The following is a 27,233-nucleotide window of genomic DNA, read 5'->3' as shown; positions in this document are numbered from 1 at the left end:
TTAGCTTCGTGGGTTTGTAGGTTCTTCAAACTTAACGCGGACGATTTTTCCACATTGGCAATACGCTCCCGAAGGTTCACTGATTCAGTGCGAATGATCCATATCTCTTCCGTGTGCCGCGAAAGAGTTGCGTGCATATTGTCAATTCGTTTCTCATGTCTATTGAAACGAGCTTCTGATTTCTCGTCGGCCTCATTGAAGTATTTCGCCATGGTCGCCTCCATTACTTTCACCAGAGCCGCGTTTTGCACACCAAGCTCTCCTTGAAGTTCATCCATCACGCTTCTCTGAGCAGCAATGGTTTGTCTTGTTTTTCGTATTTACTCCTGGCTATACTTTATAAAGTCAAAAGATCATTCATAAAAAGTAGAGAACTGACCGCACAGACAGTAAATTATCTTAAGTTTATGGAAAGGTGGACGCCGAGGTGAACTATGCTGCCGTCATGACACCGGAAGTCAAGACAAAAAAAACGTCTGACCCGGTATGCATTAATAGGACCTTTCAACTATTCTATCAAAGTCTTTATACGTCAGAGGTGCCTCATGATGACAAAGCCTGTTCTGAATTCCTCAAATCATTACAATTACCAAAATTGCTTCCTGAAGCTGTATGTTCTTTAGAGGCACCCATTCAGTTGGAAGAATTGAGATTAGATATTAACCCCCTGAGGTCGGCAAACGCGCGGGCGCGTTTTGCTCGTTTTTTTTTTACATAGCAGCCAAATAGACCTAAAATACTCCGTCAGTTTTGGTCATACAGCCTTAAGAAATATGAAAAAATAAGCTGTTAAATGTCTACTTTTTTATGTGTCCACTTACAATCGAAATAAAACATTGTGCTTTTGTAAAATAAAGAAAGTAAACAGGGAGTGCTTTCTGCCTCTCCGTCTCCTTGAACTTTTTTTCTGAAGCACATCTCTAAACTCAAACAAAACTCAGCGAATACTATTCACTCAGACATGAGCTATATATCTCTGTAATCATTTAAGTGTGTAGTTTTAAATTATCTAATTCAAAACTAAAACAAATATTCTCTGTTTATGTAATCTATATATAAAGAGCGAGAGATCATCCGTTCTCATTATCGTTCTGGCATCTCATTACTCTGCTAATGTGACACGCCCATCGAGAGCGCGCGCTATTCAAACGCAGATTATCTGAAGCAACACATGCAAACCAGTCAACACCCACAACAGCTGGACAACACACTCGCTGTGAGGAATAATAATATGGTGATAATCCTGGAAATTTTACCTCAAACGTGCTGGAGTACCCTAACAACGTATCCAGCTGCAGATCATCAGTAAGTGCTTTGTTCTAATCGCGATATGAAATGGCGTCTGTAAACCGCAAAAGACTGTTTAAATTTGAATCGCGTTTCTGTTTGAATGAATGAACGGCACATGCTGTTGTTTACTCCAGCTCGCGCGTTTCTGTGTTTGAATGAATGAACGGCACATGCTGTTGTTTACTCCAGCGTTTCTGTGTTTGAATGAATGAACGGCACATGCTGTTGTAACTCCAGCTCGCGCGTTTCTGTGTTTGAATGAATGAACGGCACATGCTGTTGTGACTCCAGCTCGCGCGTTTCTGTGTTTGAATGAATGAACGGCACATGCTGTTGTAACTCCAGCTCGCGCGTTTCTGTGTTTGAATGAATGAACGGCACATGCTGTTGTTTACTCCAGCGTTTCTGTGTTTGAATGAATGAACGGCACAGACGCATGTTGTTGTTGTTTAGCTACTACAGCTCGCGCGTGTCTGTGTGTGAATGAAACTATCTATATTGCCTACTGAGATGAGTAAAAATCGACTGAATACGTTGAAATAAAATGTCTTTGTATAAGCAACATATTAAACTTCAAATTAACATTTATGCCCTAATATATTAGCCTATAAAAGACAATATGTTACAGACGAAATATGAAAAAAAACATTTCGTTTTGGATAAATTATAAAGCTTTTACTGCCACATCAAAACCTAATTTACAAGGTGCAAACAAAATCTTAAAAGATCAATATAAGCCTTCTCTTTAAATTATTTTTGTTTTTTATTAGTGACAAATTTGGGGAGAGGATAGCCTACATCCAAAACTTTCTGAAAATACAAATGAGAATTAACTGCACAATTACTAGAAATGTTTACCTTGGATATTATACAATTTGCAAGCATACAGTTTGTGGAAAAATTCACTTTTTTTCAAGATGTTTCCAACTCTGAACCAATTATGTAGTTATTTATATATATGTATGTATGTGTGTGTGTGTATATATATATGTGTGTGTATGTATATATATGTGTGTGTGTGTGTGTATGTGTGTGTGTGTGTTGTCTTTGCATTCTATATTGTGGCTCAGTGACACCTGAATGAAAGCTCATTAGTATGCAGCATTAGCAGGTCTTTGTCTTCTCTCAGGTGTGAATGAGGACATTATTCATGACCTTGTTGGATCATTCACGCCCACCTGCATATTGCCTTTCCAAACAAAAAGTGTCTTACAAAATTTAAATCAATCTATTGTTTAATGTGAACGATTAGCCCGGATGATTTTCAGATCATTTTAAAGTAAACACTTTAGCCGACAACATCCATTAGTCAAAAGTATTGTGGGAATATGTGAAGTTGGCCGTTTGTGGTCTTATATCAGACAATTTAAGATTGAGTTTTTTGAATAACCACGCATAAATAATATTCTCTCAAAAAAGCAAACATGTACATACATATTGCTCACATATTATGATAGCCATGTTCGTGCTAAATAGAGTGTAATTATACCTTTGCCATTAATGTTTATAAGCAACTGAAAAAAATACAAATATCAGGTCATGTCAAAACATCTCAAGGACCCCAAAAACACCTTAGACTCCAGAGGGTTAAAGCAATGAATAGAGGCAGGTCTCCGGGCCTGGATGGAATACCACCAGAACTTTTAGAGGCCTATTGGCACCAGCTTGGTCCCCTATTGCTGAATATGTTTAATTTCTCTATTGACAGAGGCTCCTTCTCTGCCAGTTCAAATATTGCAATAATATCTCTATTACTTAAGAAGGACAAGCCATCTTATGACTGTTCCTCCTATAGGCCTCTAAGTCTTCTGAATTGTGAAGTCAAGCTATTTGCTAAGGTCTTAGCCACACGTTTAGAGCGCTACATGCCATACTTAGTTCATCATGACCAAACTGGGTTTATTAAATCTAGACTAGCTTCGGATAATGTCCGTCGCTTGCTTCATATTATAGATTTTGCCTCCAATTCAGAAGATCAAAATGCCATTCTCTCTTTAGACGCTGAGAAGGCCTTTGATCGATTGGAATGGGGTTACTTGTGGTCTGTCCTCAAAGTTATGGGTTTTAGTGATAGCTCTATCTCTATGATAAAGTTATTATATACTAACCCCTCTGCAGTCGTTATAACGGGCAACAATTGTTCGGCTAGGTTCCCAGTCACAAGATCGTCCCGTCAGGGTTGCCTGATGCAACCTCTCTGTATGCAGATTAATTTTTACAAAAAATCCTTTTAAATCCCTTCCACATCTTCTTGAAATTTTTAAGAATTTCAGCAGTATTTCAGGCTACAAAATAAACTGGACAAAATCGTCTTTATTGTTGTTGGGGGGACTGGATGACCAGACACCACTTTTTAATATTCCAGTTGTTAGTAATCTTACATATCTAGGAGTGTCCATCAGTCCCTCACTCAACTTGTTAACTGCTGACAATTATAATAAAGTTCTAAAAAGTGTGGAGGGTGACCTGAATAGATGGGGGATGCTCCCTACTTCTTTTCAGTCCAGACTTTCAGTTATTAAGATGAACATGTTGCCTCGTGTTAATTTTGTGAGTAGTATGATCCCCCTAGCTCCACCGGGTGGTTACTGGAAGAAGCTACATTCAATCATTAGCTCTTATTTATGGAACAGGAAAAAACCCAGAATCAAAGCATCTACTCTACAAAGACATTGATTTTCAGGAGGTGTAAATTTGCCCAATTTTGAGTGGTACTCCTGGAGCTTTGTTTTGCGCCCACTTGCTATATGGTTGAATCCAGAGATTTTGGTGTCATGGCGTCCCATTGAAGAACGTTTAACATATCCATATTGTCTGCCTAGTCTGGTATATTCTAATATACCTCATAGTATAGTTAAACACAATTTTGGTCCAATAATCTCTTATTTTTTCACGGTGTGGCATAAAGTCCACCGATGTGCCAAAATTCCAAACACATTTTTCGCTCAATCCCCTATTTTCAATAACCACTCGCTTTTAATTGATAAAATTGATTGATACAATTATGTTCCCTCAGTGGCGCAATAGAGGGGTCTGTGTCCTTAAGGATATCATAGGGGAACAGGGTCTTCGTGCATTCCATGACCTAGAGAGAGCTTATAATCTGCCTGGCACTTTCTTTTTTTATTTACAGTTACGCACAGCTATGCGCGCTCAGGGCGTTCCTTGGGGTATTGAGTTGGGGAATCATCCCCTTCATGTAATTTTTGACATTAAGGGTAAAATCAAGGGTATTGTTTCAGAGTTATATAAATTCATGACTACAGCTTCACATAAACCTTTATCACTTATCAGACTCTGGAAGACAGATATTAACATCTCCCAGGACCCAGACTGGTCTGTGGTTTGGTCAAATATTTCTTTATCATCTAGAAACCCAGATCATCAAATGATACATTATAGATTAATTCATAGGTCCTATTTAACCCCGCGAAGATTACAGCAAATGAAAACAACCCATATTGTGATTACTGTCCAGACAATACCATTGCTACTTTTTATCATATGGTGTGGCAGTGTCCAGAGGTCAATAGATTTTGGCATAGTGCTTCATCCATCATGTCTAGTATCATCAAAGGACCCATTCCTCTCTCTCCATGCTTGCTTCTGCTCAATGACACATCGTCTTTAAAGCTAAATATTAACAATAGGAGTCTTCTTTTGGCTGGTTTGACAGCCGCCAAAAAAATGATAGTCTGTCGTTGGAAACCCCCACATACATTGTCAATGAGGAAATGGCTCTCCTCCTATCGGGAAATTGTCCAATTAGAGCTTTCTACAGCACGTTTACATTATGCCAAAACCTCCAATATTGACTGTTGGTCAGAGCTATTAGAGAAAATAAATGAAATGATGTAGATAAGGTCAGACTTTTTCTCTCTACTATTGTTTACCTCAGATTTTTCTTGATTTTATGGTGTGAGGGAAGAGGTTAGGATGTGCTTGATACTTTCAGGTATGAGATATTTATCTAACATATCTAACAGCTCTGGGGTCTATGGTGTGGTGCGGATCTCTGTGGATGTCAGAGGGGTGGACGGGTGGCAGTGGGATGGGGCTGTGTGTATGTATGTGTGTGTGTGTGTGTGTGTCTGTGTGTTTCCCTTTTTTTTTAAACGAAAGGGGTATGAAATAGGCAGTTTAACAAAAATCAGGTGAAACTAACAAATCAATGATGAGTTAATGTGACAGGCATAAAACAAAAAACACTGAGGACCTCACATGGCCAAAAAAGGAACAACAGTCACATAATTCATGACAGGACCCCCCTCCCTACGAACGTCTCCTGACGTTCCTTCTATGGCGATCAGGATGTCTCTGATTGAAGTCTGTGATGAGGTCTGGGTCAAGAATGCCTCGACCATACCCCTCCCAGTCCACCAGATATTGTAGACTTCGTTGAACTCGACAGGAATCCAAGAGGCGGTTAACTGTGAAAACCAACTCTAGGGGGCAGTGGAGGTCTTGTTGCTGGCGCTAGTGGGCTGGTGGCAACAGGCCGAAGACAGGAGACGTTGAAAGAGTTAATCCGCATGGCCCGGGGAAGTTGAAGACTAGGAGACTGGATCAATTCTCCTCAAGATCTTGTAGATCTCTCTTTGCCCAGGGCGTAGTGGTGGAGCAGGTGTGCAATGGCGGTTGGACTGAAGCTAGTATCGTCGTGCAGACCTTTGAAGAGCTGACCGGACCCTACGCCAGACACGTCTGCACCATCGGACAAGGTTCGGGGCTGAAGGGACCCCAACATCTGCCTCTTGGTCTGGAAACAGTGGAGGCTGAAACCCAAACTGTCCCGTAATGAAGTCCATGGAGATGTGGGAACAGGGCCGTTTGGGTATGAGGCAGGAGATGAAGCAGGTCATGGGGCCGAGTGTGGGGGCTTTTTTTTTGGGCACAGACAGGACAAGTAGCAACAAAGGACTTGACATCAGTATTCATCCTGGGCCACCAGAACCGCCTTTTCAAAAACTCTAATGGTTGGTTAACTGAGAAGAATGTCCCCATTGGAGAACTGGTGTACGCACAGAGGTAGGAACAAAAAATCATCCCGAAGGGCCATTACCAGGATCTGGCTCCCTCCTCTGGGCTTGTCGTACCACAGTCTCAATTCCCCAATGCACAGGAGCCACAATCTTGGAATCTGGAAGGATTGTGTTCTCATGGTCAGTGTTCTGAAAAAGTCTGGACAGAGCATATGGCTTCTGATTCTTAAAGCTAGGACGATAAGACAGCACAAAATCAAAACGATTGAAGAAAAGGGCCCACCTTGACTGTCGAGGGTTGAGACGGCTGGCTTTCTGTACATATTCCAAATTTTTATGGTCCTTCCACACCAGGAAAGGGTTCTGGGCCCCCTCAAGCCAATACCACCACTCTTCCAAAGCCATCTTGATTGCTAGAAGCTCCCTTTACCCACATCATAATTCTCAGCAGGAGAGAAAGGAGAGGAAACCGCAAGGGTGGAGCTTGCTGTCTGCAAGACCCTGGGAGAGGGACACTGCCAGGGAGACAAGGGTCAGGTAAGGAAAGGATTGGAGCTGAAGTAAACCTCACCTTTAGTGCTTGAAAAGCACCCGCTCAGCCTCTGGAGACCAGACAAAAGGACCCGATCGCTTCTTGGTTAGGTTGGTCAGTGGTGCCATTACTGAACTGAACCCTCTAATGAATCTCCTGTAGTTAGCGAACCCAAGAAAGCGCTGGACCTCCTTGACAGAAGGGGGTTGAGACCAGTCACGAACAGCTAGAGTCTTCTTGGGATCCATGCAAAGATTCCAGGAATCCAGACAGGATTAATCCCAAAAAGGACACCTCGGAAATGTAAAATTCACACTTCTCTGGTTTCACAAACAGGTGGTTGTCAAGAAGACGCTGGAGAAAGATTCTGACATGATGTACATGCTCATGTAGGGACTTCGAGAAAATGAGGATATCATCCAAATAAACAAAGATGGACCTGTTCAACATATCCCTCAGGATGTCGTTGATGAGTGCCTGGAAGACAGCTGGAGCATTGGTTAACCAAAAAGGGCATAACCAAGTACTCGTAATGTCCTGTTGGAGTGTTAAAAGTTGTCTTCCACTCATCCGCCTCTCGGATTTGAACCAAATGCATTGTAAAGGTCTAGCTTGGTGAACATTGTTGCCCCCAGAAGCAACTCAAAAGCTGAGGACATTAGGGGTAAAGGATAATGGTTCCTAACAGTCACTTTGTTAGGTAGGGATTCGGGACAGCTCGAGAGGGCTAAGAGACTTAGGAGCAGGGGTAAGACTCTGGAGAGAAGACAGGTAGCTTGGCAAGTAGGCCCCCACTCAACCACCGTCCCTGAAGACCAATTGATGTGAGGACTATGGTGAGACAACCAGGGAAAACCAAGCACGACTGGGAACTCGGGAGACTAAATGAGGTTGAACTGGACCTTCTCATGATGCCTTTCGCCCACAGACAAAAGAAGAGGAGTAGTAATACGGTCAACGGTACCCTTTCCCAAGGGTTTTCCATCAAGGGCAGTCACAGTGAAAGGGTGGTCCAGGTTGGTTACAGAGAGATGAAGGTCACTGGCTAGGGAGGAATCCATGAAGTTCCCAGCAGCACTAGAGTCCAACACATGGATAAATCGCGACGCAGCGGTCTCGTATCTCTCACGGAGGAGCGGAAGCATAAAAGGAGGAGCGACGACAGTGGACATCGAGAGAGGAACAGGCCTGAGTTTATGTTGTGTTTTGTTTCTGTTTTATGTGGCCAGCAGTCCTCCGTGAGGGGCTGCAGGCTTATACTTTCGTTTTTGTATTGGTTTATTTATTAAAATCTTTGAATGTTGGCCGGTTCCCGCCTCCTCCTTACCATAACATCTAACCTTGTTACAATCCGAATTTAGATTTTTAGAACGTGCATTAGCTTATTTTTCATCAACAGCTAAAAAAAAACACTGCATATTATGCGCAAAACATGCACCACTCTGATGTAAACAATACCCACATGTAGAAGCACTGTGCAGTGCATGGCTGCACTCTAGTCTAATGTAAACAATCCTCACATGGAGAACAAGCATGGGGGAAGGAGGAACGGTGCCGACAATTTAATCCCCTTCTAAAAAGGGTAAAGTCAGAGATTACGCCAAAAATTGTTTTTGCGTGCATGATACGCACTTGGGTAAGATTAGGGGTGTGAGTGCGTGCATATTACATGCCATAAAGTGCATATGCGAATCATATGCACGCAAAAACTATTTTTGGCATAAATGGTACGAGAGATCAAATTTGTGCTATAGATACACACTTTCATGAGATCGTGGCGGGCTTTAACGAGGAGGAATGGGTCTGAAATTTTAGGATGAGCAAGCCAACCTTTGATATGTTGTGTCAACGTGTGTCCACATTCCTCTCCTACGACGACACAACGTTTCGTCTGGCCATTCAGTCCCTTTGCAGATGCGCGTTGGCCCGTCTGGGTTTTCTCGTCATTAAACTGCAGAGACGTAATCGGAATTGGGTCACATTTCACAGTAGCTAAGTTTCCATCCACCTGTCAATCGAATTATCTGAAGTTCGGTAAAAAAACCTCATGTGAATAAAGCTGGTGAAAGTGTGTTTCCATCCAACGGCTTTAAAGCAAATAAAAACCTGTGCGTAATGACGTCACATGCTGTTTTGCGATCAAATTGGTATATCGAATTGATTTGAGACATTTTAAGGTGTTTCCATTAATTTTCGCACTGAATCGCACAATATTCAAGCCAACATTTGCGAACAAAGTTTTGCTAGACAAAATGCAATTATTTATTCGGCAAATAACGTTTCCATCAGCGTTTATCGCATAAGCCGTATATTGATCAAGATAAAATCCGATGAGACCGAACGCATTTCATTTGAGTCAATATTCATGAAATTCAATTGAATTTTACTGTTTCCAAAAGGCATTTTTCATTCGATATCACTTAAACCTCTGGGGTCGGCAATCACGCCAGCGTGATTTGCATGATTTTTTTTACATAGCAGCTAAATAAACTTAAAATACTCATATATGGTCATACAGACTTAATAAATATGAAAAAATAATCTGTGAGATGTCTACTTTTGTATGTGTCCACTTACAATCAAAACAAATGTTGTGCTTTTGTAAAATACAGAAATGAAACAGGGTGTGCTTTCTGCCTCTCCGTCTCGTGAACTTTTATTTCTTGAGGACGTCTCTAAACAAACAAAACTCAGCGAATACTTGTCACACATTTGTGAGCTTTATATATTTATAAACATTTAAGTGTGTAGTTTTAAATGATCTGATTCAAAACGAAAAAAAAAATTCTCTGTTTAAGTAATTTGTATAAAACCAACTAGATATCCAGGTTCTCTAACCCTTGCTCATTAATGTGACCACACCCACACGCGCAAAACATAGAGATGCAAATCGTCCATGCGTCGCGCAAACACACCCATTACATCAACAACAAAGCCCCACCAAACCTCATCAGTCCTCTGCTGTCATCGAGTTTGGAAGACACGCTGTGAGATTAATGGATTTACATCAGAAGAAGAATTTGAAGATATTTGAAGAATATCTTCAAATACGATTTGAAGATAATAAAGATTTTAAGGTAAGAAATAATTCTGAATTATATTAGTTAGTATTGTTACAACTTCACATTGCAGTTGAACTGTTGCTCGATGCTTCAGTGAATGTTCTCAGTCGCGCTGTTTGAAATAGAGGATGGATATACCCGACCCCACATCAGCGCGGCATTGAACATTTTACATTTAAAACAGCTTATTATGTAGGTAGCCAATGTGCCTGATGCTTTCACTTGATGCAAACGTTCGTTTTTGTGATTAAAATACGTGCATGCGCGCCTGTGTTAAAAGCCTGTTGACATTTCCGAATGCGTTCCACACAAACAAACGTACATGTGTAATTAGTATGAGAAAAAATATATTTATGTCTATCGGACGCGGGCCGGGCTCGGACAGAAAAATGTATCCCGATCCGCAAAACGCACCAAACATAGGCTTCATGTTTTTACTCCAATCTCATTTGATAACGTCGATCAATATCGATGTAAACATTTGAAGTAACATATGATAATAAATATATTTTTCTCTAGTGTAGTGTTACTGAAGTGTTCCTTTTTAACAATGCCTGCTATAGCCTACTATTGTTATTTTATGCAGCCCTGCACATATGCCTACAAGGCACAACAAGCCTGGTGTTCATTTTTTTATATATACATATATATATGTGTGTGTGTGTGTGTGTGTGTGTGTGTGTGTGTGTGTGTGTGTGTGTGTGTGTGTGTGTGTGTGTGTGTGTATATTTGATACATTTTAAAAAGCAATTTTAACTAGAACAAATCTAAAATGTATTCCCAAAATCATGCAGCCCTAGTTTCTCTTGATATCAACATGTTCACAGGTTTTTTTTTTAGGTATAGTCCTGCTGACTTCAACATGAGCAGAACATGGTAAAGTAAAAACACCTGGGAAATGACAGGTATGCACTATGTTTCAGGAATGGCACAAATGTGTGTGACTGGTTAAGTCTCTGTCTTTAGTTCAGTGTGTTAAATAATGTGCTTTTTTGCCATTTGTTGTGCATCTTTGGATTATGTTGTGTTGTAAATAAATCCAAACAATCAAAAAGCCATTCTTTTTAAAATCTCCTCATTCTTTGTTCAAAGTTCCTCATAGGAGCTGAGAGCTCCTAATAGGGCCATTATGGGAGGCTCTTTGTCTCTCTCAGGTATGAAACACTCAATATTCATGGGTGGTTTACGCCTACTCGAATAAAGCTTTCTTACACAAGACATGTAAAGACATGATTTTAAATCAATATATTGTCTGATCTGAATGAGTAGTCAAGGTGACCACAAACCACGCATAAATGTTATTATCTCAAAACTACAAACTTTTACATACATGCTGCTGACATATTATTGTAGCAGAGTTTGTGCTGAATGCAGTGTAATAAGACTTTAGCCATGAAAATGTCACAAGTAACAGAAATAAGCACAAAATGTTAGAGCATGTCAGAACACCTCCAGGACCCAGAAAACACCTCAGACCCCAGAGGGTTAATTCGGATAAATACGTGTGGATGGAAAAACATAGCTAGTGTAAACGAGGCCAAAGAGGCATTCCAGCGTCAGACATCATAGACCCTCATCGGGCCAAGGAAATCAATGTTGTTCATTTACAGTTTGCACATTATTCTCTTTAATATAATTGGTTTACTCAGTTTACTTTTATATTGTTGTTTTATTTATATTTATTTGTATTTAAATTTTTTAGTGTAATATAATCATTCATTGTTGATTCTTTACAGTTGTTCTTTTGCTCTTAAATCTACTTAAAAATAAATAACAAAAGTAGTTATTCGCCAGCTGAGGAAGTTTAACCTGCCATAGGAGCTGCTGATACAGTACTACAGTACTACTCAGTCATTGAGTCGGTCCTCTGCACTTCTATAACTGTGAAGTGTAGAAGAAGTCTGGTTCTGCTCAGCTACCAAATCAGAACTTAAAGGGCACCTATTATGCCCCTTTTCACAAGATGTAAAATAAGATGTCCCCAGAGAGTGTATTAGAGTGTATTGAGTTTTAGCTCAAAATACCCCACAGCATTTTTTTTACAGCATGTTTAAATTGTCATTTTTGGGTGGCTGAGAAAAACGCTCCGTTTTAGTGTGTCTCCTTTAAAAGTTAATGAGATGCGGTTCCACGCACAGGGGGCGGAGCCTAACCAGCTCGCACTCAGAGCCAGGACAATCTCATCTCACAGAAAGATGACAATATCAAAAAAGAAACTCACAGTAACAGTGTTCGAGTCGGACAACAATGCCCACAGAGCTAGAGAATATACGCTGAATAGAGATAGAACAGGTATGTTTATTTGAATTATGTTTAGAACTTATATATGCCATCTGCTCCACTATAAATACAAGCCTGCTGTAGTTAACCCCGTTTGAATGATGACCAAAAAATACTGATGAGTTCAATTAAGTTTATTGTACATCACACAAAAGATGAAGCGTTAGTTTTACTGCAGAAAATCACTAAGAATTATCCATAAACTAAGCAATGTTGGAAGTGTGCCATTTTATTTCTGTCTATGTGTTCTGCGTTGTTTCTATTTTGATGATGAATTTTGTATATTTACTATGCGGGGTCTTCAGGGGCCTGTACCATGAAGCCGGTTTAGGTGGCTAGCCAGCTATGTTTCAGCTTAGTTTCCGCCAACCCTGGGTTTTAGGTACTATGAAAGCAGCTCGGCTTTAATCGGTGTTCGTTGCCATGGTATCTTACGCTGCACGGCTAGCCTGCTCCGGGGCAGGTTAAGTTCTGGATTCGAGATCTCAGACTGAAGTTTGACCAATCAGCTGTGAGCAAAGAAACATATAGGTGATGAAACTAATTCCCAGTGTCTGTTGCAATGGCTTTACATTTTCTTTCAAATCCTGTGGACATCTAACATCAAATTGTTAGACGAGCACATCGTAGAGAAAGAGTTTTTAATCAGACAAAATCCCCTTGCCTTTCCTGATAGTTTGTATGAAAGATACTGATTTTCTGCGGAAGGAATATTTTATCTTTGCGAACTTCTTGAGCCGCACATAAATAATTTAACACGTCGAATTCATTACTGTACCGCAAATGGTATTGTGTTGCGTTTTTTTGCAAGTGGCACAGATCGGTGATGCACAGCATCTAGGGGTTTGTCGAACTATTCGCAAGGTGGTCCTCGCTCTGCAGGAGTAATAGTTTCATTAATAATGTTCCCCGGACATATATCGACCATGTCCATAAAAGAGGGCTTTTATAAAATTGCCGCTAAGATAGCCTATAATGATAGGGTGACATCACAAGAACAAATTTTTTTTCTTTCAAAAAGCAAATTTCACAAATGTACTACAGTACATGTTAAGAATTATTTAAAAAAAAAAAATTTTTTATTCGGTATGATATGATTCCCTAGAGTCATTGGAAAAATAGACTGCACACATGTTGCTATCTCCACTTCTCTAGGAGAACATGAGCAGATTATGTTAATAGAAAGTCCTTTCACACCCTTATGTTCAGGTAGAGCTGATGTGAACATGTGAAATTAATATTTTCTGTGAGATGAATCTTTAAATTAATAGTAACATTAACAGATATAACAATAATCTTCTTTCTGTGAGTCTGTGTTGTGTCAGCACTTTGAGGAAAGCAAGTTAAATTTGGTACAGTATAAACACTGTTAATTTGCAACCTACAAAATAACCATCATGATGACAACCATCATGATAACCTTCAGAGCAAGATAAAGTTGCATTAATAAATATTCATGCTAAAGTGTTACTTGGTTAAATAAGTTCACATACTGAGATCAGTTTAATCCAGCTGTTTGTTCTCCAATTTATTTATTTTTTAAATGTGGAGCCTCCTCAGCTCACAGTCAGGCTCCTTTAGTGCAGTCTAGCTCTAGGCTCCTTGCAGTCTAGCTGAGATGTGTAAGGGACAGTCCCTGTTTTATGCCACACATTCAAATGTTTGCCTTAATAAAAAGCCCAGTGCATTCACCTCAGCAACTGTCTCAGAACACAGACAGAGTGTCTTCATCATTTCCTCCACCCTAATAAATAAAAGTAGGGCAATATAAAGCATAACTGTTATAAAGCAGGTTCTGTTTCTGGTGTTCTGTCTGCTGCATTCTGACCTCTGTGTGGGAGACTGTGTGTGTGTGTGTGCTGGCTTCAACAGGGACACTGCATTTCCCTCGACTGCAGAACATACAGTCAGCCATATCTAAAACTTAAAATAGTAATGTATCGCACACGTACCCAGTGTTACTTGCTTAGAGGAGCCAGCACAGGGTCAGATTGTACAGCACCTGTAATCCCATCCATAATCTGAATTTCACCCTTTTTTTCCGGTTTGTCTCAAACAAGTGTTTGTGATCAAATGTTTACAAAAATAATAAAAGGTTGTGTGTAAATACTTTGAATTATATTTTTATATTTTGTCTTTATCTGCTGCCAAGAACGTTTGGAGTTGCATCTACAAATAAGTGAATATTAATCTTTATTAGTATATACATGCACAGTGTTTATATATTATAAAAATATAGGCTATATTTCACACACACATACATTCATAGCCTATAGCCTACATAATTTTACATGAATATAGAACGTATTTGTTTAGCTTACACATTAACGCAATCAGCAATCTTTCTCCAACAGTCTTCTCTTGCTTTGGCAGCAGAGACCGTATTGTTTCGAGCTTGTAATACATATTTAAATTAATCGTAATTCTGAATGATTATCTCTTGCTCCTCCGCGGAAAAAATGTATCGCTCTTGCTCTATCTATATCGAACACGATTGGTTGTTCGGTGCCAACGTCACTTTGGTATGTGCACGCGCTCGTGGATTAAGCATAACTTAAGATCAAAGCCTGAGTTGACAGAGAAAGTTGATGAGCTGTGTCATGGTACCAATAAAGCCTGATTGCATCGGTTTGGTTTTGTCAACTCAAAACTAATCCTTTAACTCCGAGTTTGTTCAGCTACCTTCATGGTACAGGCCCCAGGGACCCCGAAGATAACTAGTGTCACTATTTTTTTCACGCTAACATAAAAACAGATATCATTCCAAATATTTTTTTTCTGTAGATCTAGAAAGTGTTGAGAGCCGTAGAAAGTTTCATACCATTTGGACAAAGATATAATTTTTTTTAAATTGACCAAAAGTCAATTGCGGGTCAAAAAGACCCCGAAGATAACCAGAGGATTAAAAACAAACAATAAAAGCCTAAATTCTATACGGGAACGTACGTGCAACCAATGAAGGGGAATGTGCTCTCATTTTGGCGTACCAGTCAGCATCCTAGCGGCTGCATTTTGGACAACCTGCAAACGCAACAACTGCCAATTTGACCAATCTGCAATAGTCATCTTTACAAACGGTTGACAAGAAAATTTAATTAATCGACATAGGCCTAATACATATCTCATTAAATGAGTTGCAGGAAGAGGTTTTATTGACCTAGCACAGGACCTAATAAACGTGGGGGATTCCAATGGACACATCTCAGGGGAAAGTGTGCAAAAAGGTCTATGTATGGGCCCTCGATGAAAAGAAGCTGGACTGAATCACTACAGACAACGGGGCAAACATTAATCGATGTAGGCTACAGTCCAATACTCTGAACTAGGCCTGTCACAATTAGCTTGTTCACTTAACTGTTATAGTGGCCAAAAGAATTCACGATTGCGGTATATCATGATATCTATAGACATCTTGAAAAAATAACAAATAATGCTATCAGTCAAATAGAAATTAAAAATAAATTATTTTATAGTATTTTAAACAGTGATAAAGGCTATGTCAATTGGCATATACATTATCTTTATGAAAATTTCAGAGATGGGTTGAAAAACATAGATAAACCATAATGCTGTCGCAATGGTGTGTTAATTTTCTTCATACTTAATCAGTCAAAATGTCTCCATCTACATTTTATTCAGCTACAGTGAAGGATTTCCTGGAACTTATTGCTCATCATGAGTCTCTCTTGTGGACTTTCTGTGCGAGGCCCTCCGGCATCGAGTATGAATTAAACAAATTACATCTCAATCTCAATTTATTTATAAAGCACAATTAAAAACAACCACAGTTGACCAATGTGCAGTACAATGTTCTAAAACCAAAAACAATGAATAAAAATAAAACAAAACAACAACAGACAACAAGGGACATCACAAGTTATAGGCTACAGATAAGATACGTTTTTAATTTTAATTTAAAAATATGTAATGTTGGTGCAGTTCTAATATGAATCGGTAAACTTGTTTACATGTGAGAGTTTAGCGCTACATAATGCTCACATCGTTCTATTTTGGGTAAAAATAGAAGAATATGGCTCTCTAAAGATATTTGAAGTAAACACGATAATCCATGTGTTTTTATCCAAAATACACACTTTTAGACTAAAATCCTAGAGGGATGTTAATATAATAAAGCAGAAAGGCATCAGCAGTTAACAGGTTAAAGAAACATTTTCCTGTTTCCCGGACTAGCAAAATAATGATAACTTACTCTCTTGTAGAGTGGCCAAAGCTGCAGGATAATAGAGGCACGGTCTCCTCTTTGCACTCACTGTTGATCAGTAAATCCTGCAGACTGGGCTGATTAACAAATAATTTTCACGGAATCCAAAAAAAAAATTCACATTGGCGAGCAAAGTTTCTTGAAGTGTGGGTAGAGTGTCTCGTCTGTCATATCCGATGACATGCTTTAACGCGGCAGTAGCAGCTAATTGTGTGTCTGCTTGTGTTACATGACATGTGGCAACCAGCGTTAAGGTGCAATACCGACACCTACTGTACGTTGGAATGTCAACCAGATACTGTCAAATTATCATATACCGGTATGTACTATTCATTTAAAATATCCGGTTAACACCAATACCGGTATATTGCAACACCCCTAATTAACACAACAACGATATATCATCTTTTAATTATCACAGTTAGTTTCGGAGCAAATCCTGAATAGTTTTGGATGAGTGGCAATACCCGCATCTAATTCCAAGCTGGCAGATTATCGCTGTCCTTGAGTCTGAGAATGCGTCCCTACAACCCCTGGCTGAGTTTCAAAATCTGCTATATGACAAGAGCTATGTTATTTTGGACATCAAGCGAGAAGTATGAACCAGCTACCTTTCAAAAATGTTTGGCAAAGACCTACTACTAGAAGAATAAGTTAACACAGAAAATGGTAAAACTATTTTGTGCTACAATAAAATGTTCACAATTATGATAATAAATTAGAATAGTATAAGGTACACCAGTTTGCTACACCATAATTCATAATGGACTGGGTACAAATGCAGGGTACCTACTAGGGCTGGGCGATAAAACTGAATTGGTATAGTAAACCATTGTCAGTAACGATATAAAAAAATGTTTGATATAGTGCTCGACATTTTCATTAAACATTGCGCACGCATCGCCCGTTGATCTTAAACAGCCTATCAAATGTTTTGATAAATCAGCGTGCTACCATTGACAAGCAAACAACCAATAATATCTAAACAGCTAGGTTGCGTTGCTCTCATGTTCGGTTGCGTCACCGCATTGATATCACAATATCTCTTATAGTTTTACACAAAGTTTGCCTTGATTGTTCTACATTTACACTTTTAAATTGCACATATTTTGTAACATTTTATTTAAGTTCAAGAGTTTCTTTAAAGTGTGTATGTCCGGTTATTTATTTTTTTGATATATTAAATAAGGTTTAGATGTCTGAGTGAAAATGTAATTATCATTAAAATTATTACTGTAATTGCCCTACTGTAAGCTTTATAGCCATTTCTGTCAAGATCATATTTTAAAAAAAACAGCTGAGCTGTGACGTCAGAAGAGAGAGACGTGCCAAAAAAGTTCTATTCAAGTATGGAGAGTTTTGAGTCTGAGGAGGTCCAAAATCCCCCTCAAACCTACGATGGCCCACAGCCATACAATTTTGAGCCTCCCAGGCGTGAGACAGATGAGGAGCCAAACAGAAATTTAAATCATTCCTATCGAAGAAACATAAATATCTGATGTGAAGAGAACCAGTGGAGAGTTGGTCAGGTGTCTTGGTAAGTATAGGCATAACTTAAGAGGTGGAACGGTACATGTATTCGTATTGAACCGAAACGATACGGGCGTCACGGTTCGGTGCATGAATATACACGGTATAAAAATAAATAAAACTTGCGTGCAAATTAATTAATGCAGAACTACTGTTAGATCGGACACCTAATCTGTAAAAAATTGACTGATAGTTCATTACGTTTTGAGGATGGCACGCTTCTCCTTCAGATGAGCCTGGACAGCGAGGAAGAATTCACCTTTTCCTCAGAGGAAGATTGCAACTCAGACGACGAACGGCTGCATTTTCAAGAGCGAATTGATACAAGGGTACAAACTTGTATCGAGGATACAAGTTTGGACTAAGTTGTTTAGTGTTATATAATTATTTTTCTGATAATATAGAACAAGACCTTTCAGACTATATTTTGCTTAGTTTTGGCTAGCTTTTGACATCTCTTGTAAAGATTGCCTTACAATAACCCTAACATTCGTGTATGCTCAAGTGTAAACCTTTTCAATGTGACTTTACTCTAAACATTTGTATATTAAATATATTTCACTCAGTTTTGATTAGCTTATGACACTGATTATAATGCAAAAATACTGCCTTATGCGTAATGTAGCTCATTTGCGAATATCTGCTTAGGTGCAAATATAATGTGATTTAGTGCAAATATATTTCAGTCTCCGGTAAAATACGTGATACTGTCTAAATACTAGACATCATATTTTAATATAAATGTAAATATAAATGTTCGGTTTTGGTTAGCCTATGACACTGCTTATCTTGCTAAAATATTGCCTTATGATACACCTGTTCAATTTCTCATTAATGCAATTATGTAATCAACCAATCACATGGCAGTTGCTTCAATGCATTTAGGAGTGTGGTCCTAGTCAAGACAATCACCTGAACTCCAAACTGAATGTTAGAATGGGAAAGAAAGATGATTTAAGCAATTTTGAGCGTGGCATGGTTGTTGGTGCCAGACGGGCTGGTCTGAGTATTTCACAATCTGCTCAGTTACTGGGATTTTCACGCACAACTAGGGCTGGGCGATATGGCCTAAAAATAAAAACCATGATTTTTTCATAAAAAATCCGATTTACGATTTAAATCGATTTTTTCATCCCCTATTTAAAATCAATCTGCAGATGACAAATAAATTGTTCAAAACAAGTTTTAGCTTTATTTAATTATATAAAGTGCTATCAGAAACAACAAGCCAAGATGGCAGGCCCTGCGTTTGTAAACAGTGAAAATGTAACATAAAATGGGTGTAAATGTAAAAAAAAAAACTTGCATCAGTTGGTGACTAAACAGAATTTTATTAAGTTTAGTGACAACACAATGTTTACATGGTACACTGACTGTATGCTACTGTTTTTATTAGGCTATTGCTTGACACAAATTTCACAATTTCAATTCTTGTGATTTGATTCTGATCTTATCGATTCATTTGGATAAATATTAGGTACAGTAGATACATTAATGTGTTGTTAATTTTTCTCTCCCAAAAAAAAAGGCACCTACTGTAAACATACAGAGCCCTGTCAGCTGGTAGTATTATTAAAGGTTAAAAATAACATCTCAAATTTATTTTAATGCGTTTTTTATAATGACAACGTTATAATATTTTAATGATATAGGTAAAAATAGAATAAAAATGTAATATAGTTATAATATTTAGCAAAATACTCCTCTCTACAGACAATTGTTTAAGTCCAACTAACGTGCTATGGTCATTAAACGGCTTTCCTGAGGTAAATGTTACCTGACTGTTCTCCAGCTGTTTATGGACCTCTGTCCGCGGTTGAAAAACACTTGATCGATCATTTTTATTACATTTCAGTAAGTTGAACTGTATCTTTCAAATTACCTATTGATCATTCGTGTTTATTTATGTTAACCAAGTTAGTAGTAACAGATGACCGGTTCACGTGCCGCTTGAACTGAGTCACGTCACATTTACAAGCGCCAAAACGGTGTTTATTGTTTGAATTTTGTAATTAAATTGACAGAATCTGAGAGCTGAGAATTTGTTTTATATCAATAGTACCGTAAACCTTCTCTGTCGGTGTCAGTGTCCTCTTTGCTTCGCGATTTTCTCTGCGTGAGAAAATGGGTGTGTGGCGTGAGCGTGTGGAAAGTGACAACTGCGTGAGTCTCACGATGAATGCGTGAGCGTTGGCAGCTCTGCCGATTCAGTTTGTAAATGTTTTTGGCGGGTGTGCTTGTGCAGCCGCGGTCTTGTTCATTTGCCATGTTGTTTGTGTAGCTCTATGGCAAACGCGCTGAGCACGTTCGGAACTACGGGAGCCCAGAGGGAGCGTCGGCGGATATTATAGAGAAAACCGATTTTCATTCAAACACATCGATGTACACTACACATTCGAGTTAATCGATAAAATCGATTTATCGCCCAGCCCTACGCACAACCATTTCTAGGGTTTACAAAAAATGGTGTGAAAAGGGAAAAACATCCAGTATGCGGCAGTCCTGTGGGTTAAAATGCCTTGTTGATGCTAGAGGTCAGAGGAGAATGGGCCGACTGATTCAAGCTGATAGAAGAGCAACTTTGTCTGAAATAACCACTCGTTACAACCGAGGTATGCAGCAAAGCATTTGTGAAGCCACAACACGCACAACCTTGAGGTGGATGGGCTACAACAGCAGAAGAGCCCACCGGGTACCACTCATCTCCACTACATATAGGAAAAAGAGGCTACAATTTGCACAAGCTCACCAAAATTGGACAGTTGAAGACTGGAAAAATGTTGCCTGGTCTGATGAGTCTTGATTTCTGTTGAGACATTCAGATGGTAGAGTCAGAATTTGGCGTAAACAGAATGAGAACATGGATCCATCATGCCTTGTTACCACTGTGCAGGCTGGTGGTGGTGTAATGGTGTGGGGGATGTTTTCTTGGCACACTTTAGGCCCCTTAGTGCCAAATGGGCAATGTTTAAATGCCACGGCCTCCCTGCGTATTGTTTCTGACCATGTCCATCCCTTTATGACCACCATGTACCCATCCTCTGATGGCTACTTCCATCAGGATAATGCACCATGTCACAAAGCTCGAATCATTTCAAATTGGTTTCTTGAACATGACAATGAGTTCACTGTACTAAAATGGCCCCCACAGTCACCAGATCTCAACCCAATAGAACAGGGGTATTCAACTAAAATTTAAAGAGGTCCGGTTAGAGACAATTTCTTGAAGTAAAGGTCCGGAAGATCATAATGTCTAATTATTTAGTGTGATATATATTCAAGTAGCCTAGTAGTTGTATCAACATCTGCATGTAATCAATATCTAACTGACAAATCAAATGAATTCAGTCAAATTCAAAAACGTTGTGACAATAATAACATAGAACTGAACATATATGAATGACAGTAGATATGTATAATGTTCTCTCATTAACTATATAAAAGTAGGGCTGCATTTCAAAATAAGAAAATAAATAAAATGTGAAAATTGTGCATGTTCAAAAAAAGTGCTTAAAAATTTGAAAAATGTCCCCTTTTCTGTTTCACATCTTGACTCAACAGTCTCAACCAATTTTACAGATAATAAATCTCAACACATCTTAACAATTTAACACTTTCTTCCCATCTTATATCCCACTCCCCCACTTTTTAGCTCAGTGAGAGAATTGAGCTCTAGCTTGTCTTGCCAGGATTTTAAACCTGGGTTTGAATGGAGTCAGGGCCATTCTGTAGCACCATTGCCAGATGGTGATAGATAAAGCATACATTTTCTATTTTGTTGACTTATTGCATGGCTAAGAGCATTCTTGACATTTTTCTAAACTCAGACAAAACACAGACTTTGTGATTTAATGCACTCCATAGTGTCTTCTTCTTTCTACCAGAGACATTAACGCGTTCTGAAAGCTTTTTAGTTGATTCTCTGCCAGATAAGGTGAGATACCCCTGGAGTTTTTAATTTAATTTATCGTCGGGTGAAGACGCACACAGCGTCTGGGGTCTTTCAAGCACGGACCTCCCGTCTTGGCAGTGATATTCACGCATTGTTACAAAGCTACACACACAGACACATGTTTACACCCCTTTAGGTCAACAGGTCAACTGCGCGCCCCCCTTCGTCCCACACACACACACACACACGGTGGGGGTGAGGAACAGAAACACACGCACGAGAATTCTAAAGTGAGAAAAACGCTTTTTGTGAGAATTCAACATTCTGTTTGAAACGGCGATTAACAAGCATGCAGAATCTGACGTAGAATGCGCGTTTTCCGGATTAAAACAACCAGTAGAAGCGCATAATACCCACAAAATCAATATAGCTCTCTTTAACATGATCTAAACTATATCAAATTTGGTATGATTGTAAACCAGAAAATTAGACGAACCCGAATCTGTGTTGAGAAACAATCTATTATGCATTATTAAACATTTACTGATGTGCAGAATAATGTCAGAATAAAACTCTGACCTCTCCCCACGCGCTGAATAGGCGTGCCGTCAGACAAAGGGGATCTTGGCGCCACAAAATCCCCACTCGTGATTGGCTCCCAGGCTCAGAATGGGCGTGCTCCTGTTTCATTCATATTTTGGAGACGAGCCCATCTTCTTGTTCTTCTCCTTCTCCTTCACTTCTGCGCTACAATTCTAGTATTCCCACTCTAGTCTCTAGCCTCTGATTCTAGTCTCAACGGCTAGTCTCTCTAACTCCTAGCTTTAACTTCGCTTCAAGAGAGCCTTGCTCTCCGTTTACTTTCCGTTTCTAAGACTAAGTCTTTATTTTTATACAAGTTTTAAAGCTACTTCCGTGATCCAGCGTTTTAACGAGCGAAAAGCCTAGTGTCTCTACTCTGCGTCAAAACAACCACGTGATGCCACCCGGAAACCCGCGAAGCTCCAAAAGAAACAGCGCTACGCACCAGACGAAGTCTCTTTCCAACAGCAACGCAAGTAGGCCATTCCAATCTGACCTTTAAAACAAAGCTAGCTTAAGGTTGTCTGAGCATCCTCTGGTCTCTTGATTATTGAAAGTATTCCTTAAACTGTGTAATTCCTCCAACTCTCTCTCTCTACCTCGAAAGCATCTCTCTCTCTCTCTCATATCTCTCACACTCTATCTCTTGGTCAATATCGTGTTACTATATATACGCTACGTAATCGTTTTATAATCATTTGTTTTGTTTATGCATATTGTTAAGATACACTCTTGATCGTGTACGTATGTTACAGTGTCTTTTATTAAACTTCATTAATCTTTGCCTGAGTTCATGTGTATTGAATCCATATAATCTGAAGTCAAATGAAGATTCGATTTTTCTATGCTACCTAAAAATGCTCTACCACACTTTTAAACATTGCATAGTTTAAATATTCCCGATCTTATCTCTTGGAGGGTAAGTTATCTCCATTAATGGCCATATGGATGTAATTTTGCTTGCCAAGAACTAAACGGATCGAAGTGTTGAGGTAAATATTATATGTTATACGCATTAGTGGTTAAAGTTGTATTTCCAAGTACGACTGATTAAGATCATTCCCTTTCTCTGTATGAATTATTGTCAGGAGTAATCCTGATACATATTCATATGGTCAAAACGGTATAAGCCCATATTTGGAACCACTTTAGGGCGTATGCAAATAATATTCATCAAAACCATGAATATTTAATTTCCCATTTGAGTGCTAATTTCCCCAATTTATACTCAAAGTCAGTATTGCTACAATTGTCATACACATGTGAAGGTGCTCATTTGTGAGCCTGGAATGATATTTAGTTTTGATAATGTTCATTGTGGAGAAAGCTGCCTCGCAGTTGTATGTGGAGCCAAACATGGTCAAGATGTATAGGGCTACTTTCCTCAGACCTGGGAAAGCTGTTTTAGGGACCATTTGGAGCCAGAAAATGGAAGGGTCAGTTCTTACAAACTGCTCTTTCAGGGCCACATCTGCTTGGAGATCAACCAATTGCATCTGGAGAGGCCCAGCATTTGCCCATTTAAAGTGCTGTGTGACTTACTTTGAGAACCCCCTGACATCTGTGATCAGAAATGGGTTCTGAATGAACATGTTAAGCTGCTCTCCAAAACTGAAGCTGTCAAAACGGTTGCTGAAGTTTACAATCAGCTTATCAATAAAGTTAACAAAAGAAGACAAATCTCTCTGTCCCTGAACCTGTTCCTGCACCGCTGGGAAGTGTGCACAGTCTCCCTGCAGGTCTTCCTTGAACACCTCAAGTTTCCTCTGAAAGGAGCGGACAGCTGTCATCAGTTCACAAATTGAATTGTCCTTGCCCTGTAACCTCAAATTCAGTTCATTCAGATGTGAAGTGATATCAACCAAAAAGGCCACATTATCCATGTTTCTCATTTTCTAAAAAGAGAGAAAACTGTGTTGCCTTCTGACTTCTTAGCTCTGCCATAAAAGATGCTAATTCCCTCCTGATGGACCAAAAGCGTGCTAACACCTTGCCTTTGCTGAGCCATCTCACATTGTTGTGCAGCAAAAGATCATCAGCATTGGCATCAACTTCTCTGAGGAATTCCCTAAGCATGCGATGCTGGTAGGAAGAGGATGCCCTGAGAAAATTTATCATTTTCATCATTGTATTCATCACATCAGCATACTCATCTGACAGTGAGGCACAGAGGACAGATTGATGAATGATGCAATGGTAAGCTATTAGCTCAGGATTGTCCTCTTTCAGTCTTGCTACAGCTCCTTTCTCTCTACCTATCATAGCAGGGGCTCCATCTGTGGTTATTGAAACCACTTGTTTTGGCTCTATTCCTCTTTTTGTTAACATCTCCTTAATGGCCAGATAGATGTTTTCTCCTCGTGTACTGGTCTGAAGGGGAGTGACACCTAACAGGTCTTCACAGAATGCTTTCTGGTCTGTGTTGAAAAACCTGGCATACACTAACAGCTGAGCATTGTCAAACATGTCAGTGGACTCATCCACAGCTAAGTTTAATCATATACACATGATGCCTTATGCATGGCTTCATCTAGCTGGGTTAGCACATCCTGAGTCAATATTTCACTTTTCTTTGTGGCAGATGATGCTGACATGGGTATTTGCTTTATTTTATCACAAAGCTCTTGTTTTTGTTTTCCCTCAAGTAGTGTTTCAGCTACTGCACTCATGCATTCTTTGAAAACCCCTCCATCAGTAAATGGCTTTTTGTGTTGACCCAAAATCCAAGCAACTCTGAGGGAACACTCATGAGCACGTTGTTGGGCAGTAAATGTGTGGCTCAGGATCCTGGTGGACTGGTCATATTGGGCTCTGAGACTACCTACTTTCTGTGATCTCACTTCTGATTTGAGTGGGTATGTTTGTTCATAACTTTTATGTTTTGTCTCATAATGGCGTTTCACATTGGCACTTTTAATAAGTGCCACGGTTTCAGAACATATGAGACACACTGGTTTAGTGCTCCCAGTGGGAAGTATGGACATAAATGAGTCTGTCCATTCTGGATTAAATGCTCTATTTTCACTGTCCACTTTTCTTTTTTTGGAGAGCGCCATTTGTTCCTTATTTTTCTCTCACTTCCTCAGTCTCACTCGTCTTTTCTTCAACTTTCTCCGCCTCACTCTTCTGTATCTCTCCCTTTCTCGTCTTTTCCTCAACTTTCTGTCTCACTCGTCTTTTTCTCAACTTCCTCCGTCCAGTGTTGTTTTTGGCAGCCCTTTTAGTTTTAGTTTTAGTCTTAGTCTTTTTGACGAAAATGCTTTTTAGTTTTAGTCACATTTTAGTCACTTATAAACTTGATAGTTTTAGTCAAGTTTTAGTCGACGAAAACACAAAAAGGTTTTAGTCAATTTTAGTTTAAAAAAAAAAGAAAGAAAAAAAGTAGGCTAGTCTTTAATAAATTAATTTAGGTTAAAAAGTATTGGAAATGGGCTTAGATTTGATAGGTTTCAGCAAGTTGCAATTCATAAAACAACAGCTAACCTTAAAACCTTTGCATAATAAACTAGACTTTCTGAATAATTCGATTGGTTGGGTCCTTACATGCGCTTCGCGAGGCACACACACACACTAGCACACACACGCAAGCAAGGTCTCTCGCTCCCTTTCTCTGCTGTGCGCGCGCTACACATGCGCGCTCTTGCTCGCTCTATCTAGATTTCGAGAGATTCAGATTTGCGGGCAATTCTGAAATTATCGTACATTATGGGATTTTTTTCATTATTGATCGTACATCGTTCAACAATGATTAGAATGAGGCATTGCTGATACTTTTTTTTAGCTCAAAACAGACCGATTTCACGCAAAATAGGCAGAAATGACATGCATTGTGAACGTCAGACTTAATCATTTTCGTTCCATCTCGTCTCGTCAACGAAAACTCGAAAACGTCTCGTCATGTTTTAGTCACCTTAGAGCCATTTATAGCTAGTCATCGTAACGTTATCGTCATAAAAAAGGTGCGTCAACGAAATAATTGCGTTATCGTCATCGTTGACGAAAACAACATTGCCTCCGTCTCACTCTTCTGTTTCTCTCCCTTTCTCCTTCTTACTCTTCTGTATCTCTCCCTTTCTCCGTCTCACACTTCTGTATCTCTCCCTTTCTCAGTCTCACTCGTCAGTTTTTCTCCCTTTCTCCGCCTCAGTCTTTTCCTCAACTTTCTCCGTTTCACTCGTCTTTTTCTCAACTTTCTCCGCCTCACTCGTCTTTTTCTCAACTTTCTCCGTATCACTCTTCTGTTTCTCTCCCTTTCTCCGTCTCAGTCTTTTCCTCAACTTTCTTCGCCTCACTCGTCTTTTTCTCAACTTTCTCCGCCTCACTCGTCTTTTTCTCAACTTTCTCCGTCTCACACTTCTGTTTCTCTTCCTTTCTCCGCCTCAGTCTTTTCCTCAACTTTCTCCTTCTCACTTGTCTTTTCCTCAACTTTCTCCGTCTCACTCGTCAGTTTTTCTCCCTTTCTCCGCCTCAGTCTTTTCCTCAACTTTCTCCTTCTCACTTGTCTTTTCCTCAACTTTCTCCGTCTCACTCGTCAGTTTTTCTCCCTTTCTCCGCCTCAGTCTTTTCCTCAACTTTCTCCTTCTCACTTGTCTTTTCCTCAACTTTCTCCGCCTCACTCGTCTTTTCCTCAATTTTCTCCATCTCACTCGTCAGTTTCTCTCCCTTTCTGTCATACTCGCCTGTTTCACTCCCTTTGTTTTCTACATGTATCACTATCTTTCTTTTTTATTTCTACAGTCTTTTCCTGTGTAACTTGTCTCTCTTTCATCTGTCTGTACTGTAGAGTCGCAAACGCGCAATGTTTACTGCCTGGAATGCACAAACTTGATTGACTGAGGGGTATCACGTGGGATGTCTTAAC

At 39.5% G+C, this 27,233-nt stretch overlaps 1 protein-coding gene across 9 annotated transcripts in view; it reads right to left on the bottom strand.

The window, feature by feature from the left end:
- LOC307000411 (MSL complex subunit 3-like) overlaps positions 1–27,233 on the bottom strand; it is a 240,426-nt gene that overhangs the window by 108,641 nt on the left and 104,552 nt on the right. For 4 of the 9 annotated variants that reach the window (XM_079615983.1, XM_079615985.1, XM_079615987.1 and 1 more), the window contains exon 8: positions 20,648–20,704. The exons of the other annotated variants lie outside the window; for them this stretch is intronic. In XM_079615983.1, coding sequence (XP_079472109.1) covers positions 20,648–20,704 — 57 coding nt within the window. The remainder of the gene's footprint in view (positions 1–20,647; positions 20,705–27,233) is intronic. 9 annotated transcript variants of the gene reach the window in all.

Source organism: Phoxinus phoxinus (assembly GCF_949152265.1).
Source record: "Phoxinus phoxinus genome assembly, chromosome: 6".
NCBI lineage: Eukaryota > Metazoa > Chordata > Actinopteri > Cypriniformes > Leuciscidae > Phoxinus > Phoxinus phoxinus.
Note: the sequence above shows the minus strand (reverse complement) of the source record. Positions and strands in the feature narration are given on the sequence as shown.